The sequence below is a fragment of the Quercus suber genome, unplaced genomic scaffold (genome assembly GCF_002906115.3).
Source record: "Quercus suber isolate HL8 unplaced genomic scaffold, Cork oak 2.0 scaffold_13, whole genome shotgun sequence".
Lineage (NCBI taxonomy): Eukaryota > Viridiplantae > Streptophyta > Magnoliopsida > Fagales > Fagaceae > Quercus > Quercus suber.
The window spans coordinates 1,615,794-1,624,140 of record NW_027069478.1 but is presented as its reverse complement, the minus strand read 5'-3'; the positions used below and the strand labels follow the sequence as shown (position 1 = coordinate 1,624,140).

The following is an 8,347-nucleotide window of genomic DNA, read 5'->3' as shown; positions in this document are numbered from 1 at the left end:
GGATGCTGTTGGAGTGCCTGCTGACTCGGAGCTGAGGCTACCTGAATATGTCTTTTATGATGCAAACATCCGACAGCTTCTAGAGGCTGACGCCCCTCCTCCAACACAACTCCCAGAGGTCTCGGAGCAGCCTTTGGTTGAACAAGCTCCCCTAGTCATCCTTAAGCCTACCAAGGATTCCAGCCAGCTAGGTGATCAAGGTCCCCCTACTGAGCCACATCAGGAGAAGGGCGAGGTCTTGGAAGGAAAGAAAACACCCTCGAATTCCCAAGACCAAGCCCCAACAAAAACTTAGGTTTTAGTTGTTTTGTTGTTGTTGTTGTTGTTTTTTTTTTTTTTTTTTTTTTTTTTTTTTTTTTTTTCCCCCCCTTTTTGCAGGGGGTTGTAAACTGTCTTATTTTGATCAATAAAATAGTTTTTCTTTTGGCTTTTGTGTATTTGTTGCATGCTGTGTGGTTTTCTTTTGTTATAAGTAACTTCGCTTTGTAATTATAGCAATGGAGGCAAATATAGTTACTCTGTCTTGTTGACAATATATGCAATTAAAATTGGTTCCGAAGAAGACAATACATAAAGGTTACTGTTAAAGGATGGCCGTAACAAATATTATAAGAGTGGACATCCTTTTGCATGTATACTTAGGAATGTTAACACAGGTTTAAAGTTGACACTAAACAGAGTCAGTAATGCCAAGCAAGATTTATTCTAAAAATAACTCAGTATTAATAACAGCACAACATTATTAACTAACTAAAAATCACCTGGTCCAAAGATCACAAACACGATTGGGTTTAAGCATAAGTATTTAGGGAACCAATAGGGAGTGTTAACTAACCCAAAATCATCTCGTCCGAGGACTATATGCATGATTGGGTTTAAGTTTAAACACTTAGAGAACCAATAAGGAGTGTTAACTAACCTAAAATCATCTGGTCCGAGGACTACAGGCATGAGTGACAAGTTATCATAATGAACAAAGAAACGATTTGATTAATAATAGTACCTCTTGAGGTTATTTACATTCCAGGGGCGTGGTATTACATGACTATCCAAGTCCTCTAGGAAATATGCCCCAATGTCAGCACATGAAGTAATACGATATGGTCCATCCCAGTTTGGTCCTAATTTTCCCCAGGCTAGGTTTTTCGCAGTGCCGTCACCAGGTTCTAAGGGTCTTAGCTTGACGTTAGCAGCATAGCCTTGCCTAAGCTTCTTCTGGTAATGCGCCAGCCGAACCATTGCACTTTCTCTTCTTTCTTCGATCAAATCCAAGCCTGCTTCTAAGAGCTCATCATTGCTGGCCGGACTGAACAAGCTAGTTCTCAAAGTTGGGAAACCTGTTTCCAAAGGAATGACAGCTTCAGCCCTATAAGTCATTGAAAAAGGAGTCTCTCTAGTAGATCTGCGAGGTGTAGTTCTATAAACCCAGAGCATGTGTGGCAACTCTTCGACCCACTTACCCTTCGCGTCGTCCAGCCTCTTCTTTAACCCATTAACTATGACTTTATTAACTGCTTCAGCTTGCCCATTCCCCTGAGGATAGGAAGGAGTAGAGTATCTGTTCGTGATTCCTAGTTCGCTACAATAACTCCGAAATGCGTTACTGTCGAACTGTAAGCCGTTGTCCGAAATGAGAGTATGAGGAACTCCGAAACAGGTGACAATACTCTTCCACACAAATTTTTGCACATCCATGTCTCGGATATTGGCCAGAGGCTTGGCTTCGACCCATTTCGTGAAATAGTCTGTACCGACCAGAAGATACTTCCTGTTTCCTGCAGCCTTGGGGAATGGACCCACTATGTCTAAACCCCATTGGGCAAACGGCCATGGGCTATATAGTGGGTTGAGGACTCCATCTGATTGGTGTATGTTCAGTGTGAATCGCTGACATTGATCACACTTCTTTACAATGTGGATCCATCAGAAGTTCGTAACCAAAAAGGAAAGTTTGGAGAAGCATTATCTAAACATGAAGAAAAAATAAAGGATAACAAGAAGCTGCACAGTTGGAGGGAAGCTTTACATGAAGCTGCCAATATATCTGGTTGGCATTACAAGCACGAGTATGTTCCTATACTTAATGACTACTTTTATTCCTTACAAGTTCTAATGGTTTTTCTCATTAAAAAAAAGGGTTCTAATGGTTTTTCTTGTAAAAAGAAAAGTTTTAATAGCTTTACATAGTTATGGGCTTCTTTTTGCATGTTCGGCCACCAATACCCTTGAGTAAGGGCTCGGTGGGCCAATGACCTGCCTCCAGTGTGACTCCCACAAATTCCTTCATGCAATTCCTCTAGTAGCAACTCAGCCGCCTCTGGATGAATACACAACAGGTATGGTCTTGAGTAGGAACGTTTGTATAATTTTCGGTCTTCGGATAGCCAAAACCTAGTAGCCTTCCTTTAGATCTTGTCAGCCTCTCCTCGCTCTTCTGGCAAGGTGTCATCCTTCAAGAATTGGATTATGGGATCCATCCAGCAGAAACTTTCTCAAATCTGGTGCACTCGGACTGCATCCCCTCCTGCTCCGGTGGGCTCATGGAGATCCTCGATGAGGATAACTCTTGGCAAGTCTTGCTCCAAAGAGGTGGCTAGTGTGGCCAAAGAATCTGTGTGCGTGTTACTACTTCTAGAAACATGTAGCAAGCTAAAAAATTCGAATTCCGCCTACAGACGTTTGACTCGATTCAAGTATCCTTGCATTCTTTCATCCTTCACTTCAAACTCCCCCTGTACTTGGCCCACAACTAATCTTGAATCCGAGAACAACCCCACGGCTTTTCCTCCCATTCTTCGGACCATAGCCATTCCCATCAATAGGGCTTCATACTCTGCCTCATTATTGGTCGCGCCAAAATCCAGCCTTAGTGACTTTTCAATGATGATTCCTTCTGGAGATATCAGGACTAGCCCCACTCCAGAACCTTTTTGGTTCGTAGCGCCGTCTACGTACACTTCCCAATGGGCAGGATCTTGTTGAAAAATCATGCTAACCGATTTTTTATCCATGTCTCTCTTTATCGTTATTTCTTCTAAACTGGGCTCCATGAACTCGGCTACCAAATCTGCAAGGATCTGCCCTTTGATTGAAGTGCGAGGCATATACTTTATATCAAAAGCTCCTAGAATAGTGCCCCACTTGTCTATCCTCCCCGTGTAATCAGCACTTCGAAGTACTGTCTTAAGTGGGAGTTGCGTGAGCACAACGACAGTATGTGCTTGGAAGAAGTGGGACAATTTTTGTGTTTCAAGTACTACTACCAAAATGGCTTTTTCCAATGGCAAGTATCTGATCTCGGCTTCATGTAGAGACTTACTTACATAGTAGACCGGCCTTTGTACACCTTGATCCACTCTTATCAGCACTAAACTCACAATATGGGGGACCACTGCGATATAGGCAAATAAGACCTCATCTGGTTCAGGGCTAGACATAATTGGTGGCCGAGACAAGTAGTCTTTAAGTTGTTGGAAAGCCGAGGCACATTCTTCAGTCCATTCAAATCCCTTCCACTTGTTAATCAGCGAGAAGAAGGGTTTACATCTATCTGCGGACCTGGAGATGAATCGGTTCAAAGCAGCTGTCATCCCCGTTAACTTCTGGACCTCTTTCGGATTCCGAGGAGGCTGCAGATTTTGAATAGCCTTTATCTGATCAGGATTGACCTCAATTCCCCTGTGTGTTACTATGTAACCCAAAAATTTACCTGATCCCATACCAAATGAGCACTTCGACGCGTTCAAGTGCAACTTATGTCTCCTCAGGGTCTCAAAAACATTATCAAGATCCTTCAAATGCTCAGAAATAACCTTGCTTTTAACTACCATGTCATCTATATAGACCTCAATGCTTTTGCCCAATTGTGATTCAAACATCTTGGTCATCATTCGCTGATAAGTAGAACCTGCATTTTTCAGACCAAACGGCATCACTTTATAGTGGTAATTACCAATGGGGGTAACAAAAGCGGTTTTCTCCTGGTCATCTGGGGCTAATGGTATTTGATGGTAACCTTGGAAAGTATCCAAGAAACTCATTTGAGGATGGCCAACAGTAGCATCTACTAATTGATCAATTTTCGGCATAGGGAAAGGATCCTTAGGACAAGCTTTATTCAAGTTTGTGAAGTCCACACAAACTCTCAAATTTTCACCTTTCTTTTTTACCACCACAGTATTTGCCAACCATTCGGGGTAAAAAACTTCTTTAATAGCCCCAATTTGTTTAAGCTTCATCACTTCTTCCTTGACTGCATCAGCATGCTCTTTGGATAGCCGCTGAGGAGGTTGCTTCTTTGGTACACTCAGAGGGTTAACCCTCAAATGATGGCAAATGAACTCCGGGTCCACTCTTGGGGCTTCATGCGAATACATCAATATTTCTTTTAAGGAAGTCAATTAGCTCTTCTTTCTCTGGTTGAGGTATTTGAGATCCGATTTGAAAATATCTCTCAGGATTGGTCCCAATTAAAACTTGTACTAAGTCCTCGCATTTAACGCCTTCATCATGACCCTCGACGAGTGACAACTGACCCTTTAACTGCTATAGGTCTCCCTCCGCCCTGGCTGAGGATTCAATCTCAAGCTCGTGTCGTATGGCAGCCACTAAACATTGCCTAGCCGAGGATTGATCTCTGCGGATCTCACAAACGCGCCCTTCGGAAGGATATTTGACTTTCTAATGTAGAGTGGAGGAAACAGCCCCTAGTGTATGTAACCAAGGCCTGGCTATAATCGCCGTATAAGGAGAATAGACATCTACCACAATGAAGTCCACCTCAACTACTTCTGAGCCAGTCTGTACAGGCAGAAATATCTGTCCTTTCGGAGTAACCACCCTTCCCTCGAAGCTGACCAGAGGAGAACAATATGGAGTTAAGTCATCAAGTGTGAGATTCAGCCCCTTGAAGAGGTCAGGATACATGATCTCCACCGCACTGCCCTGGTCCACCATCACCCTCTTCACGTCATATCCCCTGATCCCGAGTGTGACTACCAAAGCGTCGTTGTGAGGCTGAATGGTCCTAGCTTTATCTTCGATCAAAAAGCCTAAAACAGGCGGGGCAGCCTGTCTAGAGCTCCTCGGATCTTGGCCAATATCCCCTACTGGCAGCCGAGCCACTGACATAACCTTGGTCGGCCAGGACCCTGTTCTTCCTGGCGCTGCGAAAATGACATTAATAGTACCTAATGGGGGTTTCGTAGAATCTCTCTTTTCGGACTCAAAATTCACTTGACCTCCTCGGCCACTGGAATGGTGCAAAAGATGCCTCAACCTGCCTTCACGGACCAGCTGGTCCAAATGATCCTATAAGCTTCTGCAGTCTTCAGTGGCATGCCCATGGTCTTGGTGGTATTGACAATAGAGATTGTGATTGCGTCTCTCAGGGTTCCCTACCATTTTGCTCGGCCACCTAAAGAATGACTCGTTCTTGATCCTTTTCAGGACCTGATGAACGGGCTCTTTGAACACTATATTGACTACTTTAGCATTTACTGAGCCTGACTGCCCGGCGAAATCTCTCCTCGGCTTATTGTTGTTATAACGATCCGACCTGAAGTCCTTCCTATCCTGGGGGGTAACCTTATCCTTACCCTTCCCTTGCTGCTGATCTTCTTCAACCCTTTTATATTTCTCAATACGGTCCATAAGCTGACGCATGTTAATGACAGGCTTGCCGGACAAGGATGTCCTTAAACCATGATCAGTGGGGAGACCCAGCTTAAACGTGTCTAAGGCCATTGCATCAAAGTTGCCCTCCATATCATTAAACATCTCCCAATATCTATCCGAATACGCCCTAAGTGACTCGCCCTCACGTATGCTTAAGGGTAACAGAGAAGACAAGGGCCTGGCCACCCTTCGGCATGTGACGAAACGTGAACCAAAAGCTTGAGTGAGCTCTTGATAAGAATCGATGGAGTCTGCTTTCAGGTTATTAAACCACCTCATGGCCACGGGTCCAAGACTAGAAGGGAATATCTTGCACATCAGAGCTTCATCTCTGGAGTAGACAGCCATCCTTTGGTTAAAATGGCTCATATGTTCCACAGGGTCAGTTTTACCGTTGTAAATAGTAAAGGTTGGCTGATTAAAATGCCAAGGAAGCTTCGCTCCTTCAATCCTGCGCGTGAAAGGTGACCTGGAGATTTGATTCAAAGCCTTGCTCATGGCATCATTGCCCACCCCTCCATGTGGTGGCCCTTGAGGTTGCTTCTTACGAGGGTGCTCATCCTCATATGAAAAAGATTCGTTGATTGGAGTTCGAGACCTCTGCTCATAGGTGATGTCTTGCCCGTCATCCGAGTCGTCATTAGAGTGCGAGGAAGTGCGTTTTCTTTTCGCATGACGCAACTCCCTTCTTAACCTTTCAATCTCTATTTGCATGCTGTTTTTCTCTGCATGAGAAACATGACTTTCGCCATGAGGTTGAGTTCGTTTAGTGTGTGTAGTATGCACACTACCTTCACGGTCTTGCCTCCGCTCCAAATTGAGAAAAGGATCAATATGTTGAGANCCCCCCTATATATATATAACTATAACTAACCCTATCACTCATCTCACGCCTCCCTCAGTTTCTCCTCACCCTCATTTCATTTCTCCTCACCCTCACACCTCCGCCTCTCATCTCCAGCTCACAGTCTCTCTCACTCACTGTCACTGTCTCACACAACCGCCTCTCCCTCTTCATCTCTCAGCTCTCTCACTCACACGGAGCGCACAAGCAGTCAAGCACAGCTCTCTCAACTCCGTTTCGTCCTCGCCGTCGTTGATCTCACACTGAAACCCAGCCCTCTGCCCTTCTCATCTTCCTCGCCCATGGCCTCCGGCGTCGCTCCACCTCGATCTCCATTTTTTTCTTTTTTCTTTTTCTGGGTTCAGTTCGTTTTTTCTTTTTTCTTTTTTTCTGGGTTGAGTTCTTTTTTTTTTTTTTTTTCTGGGTTCAGTTCGTTTTTTCTTTTTTTCTTTTCTTTTTTTCTGGGTTCAGTTCGTCTTAATGTGAGTTTGTGTTTGTGTTTGGTTTGTGATTTTGAAAGGGAAAATCACAGATCTAAATTTGTGTTTGGTTTGTGATTTTGAAAGGGAAAATCACAAATCTGATCGTGTTTGGTCTGTGTTTATGTTTATGGTTGTGATTTTGGGCCTAAAAATCATAATGGATATTTGTGGTTCTGATTTTGGGCTTGGCTGAGCATGAGGGGACGGGGCCCGCGGGGCCCGCAGAGGCCCGACGGGGCGGGTTCGGGGTTAAGAAAAAAACCCGTTTAATAAACGGGCCGGGTCTGGGTTTCTAAGAAAGACCCGCGGGTCGGGTCCGGGTATGAAAAAACCCGGCCCGAACCCGACCCGTTGCCATTCCTACTCGGAAGGTCATTTTGGCCTTTCACACACTCAATTGATTTATAATATTTGCGTCAGAGGATTAGAACCTCTTCGGATAGGAGATATCCTCTTCGGATTGTAATAATTTTTCCTTCTGAGGGTCCCACTTCTAGATGGGCCCTGCCTTTCCCATTTCCTTCTTCTCGGTCACAAAATAGCTCTCCTATGGGCTTTCGGCCCATTATGTTGGGCTGGGCCCTCTTCCCCCCACATAACCTATGTGTATGCATGGATATACATTAAGATGCATAATATAATTTTTAAATATATAAATTAAATATTATTGATAAACATTCTTATATTTTTTTTTAACTCTTTAAAAAGTCTTATAAGAATATTATTAGGTAGAAAATGTAATTTTTCCATATTTAAATTTTTGTTTTTCCTATTAAATAATTCTAGATTATTTGGTTTTTATACCCAATAATTGCCCACTTAGATGGATATTTAGGACATGGTCTCACATTTGACATCAAAATGCTAACATAGAAAATTAACCCCTTTTTTCCTAGAACATGGGAAATGTTTGATAGGCACTTCGTTATTTCAGTCCCACTTTCGAATATGAAATTACCCTTCCGTTTGACCAGTCCATAGTGACCGGTGTAGTGCTTACAATGTTCATGGACTTATTTTGGGTTTCACACGGAAACTTGCATGATATTGAAGTGAAAAAAAGCATAAGTATGGTTCTTGGAAAGTTTAATGAGTTACTAGTCATTTCGAACGCAAGGAATTGCAAAATAGAATTAGAAAAAGGAAAAAAGAAAAAAGAAAAAAGAAAAAGAAATATCTAAGTACACCCACAGCCACAGAGCTTTCATGAGATTAGTCCTTTTTGATGAGTTAGGCCCCTTCTTGATGTTGAAAACCAGACTTCAAGTGTGTAGTGATGAATGATAATTACAAACATTATCAAAGTTGAAACTTCAAGTGTGTAATGACGAATGATAATTACAAA

The 8,347-nt window shown here is 43.1% G+C and overlaps 2 protein-coding genes across 2 annotated transcripts; both read right to left on the bottom strand.

Moving 5' to 3' along the window:
• Window positions 1-4,680: 4,680 nt before the first annotated feature.
• On the bottom strand, window positions 4,681-5,130 carry LOC136070390 (uncharacterized). Its single transcript, XM_065780294.1, has one exon. The coding sequence runs from the start codon at window positions 5,128-5,130 to the stop codon at window positions 4,681-4,683; it is 450 nt and encodes a 149-aa protein (XP_065636366.1).
• Window positions 5,131-5,310: 180 nt separating this feature from the next.
• On the bottom strand, window positions 5,311-6,390 carry LOC136070388 (uncharacterized). The gene has a single exon (XM_065780289.1). It carries the CDS (start codon window positions 6,388-6,390, stop codon window positions 5,311-5,313), a length of 1,080 nt encoding a protein of 359 aa, XP_065636361.1.
• Window positions 6,391-8,347: the final 1,957 nt, after the last annotated feature.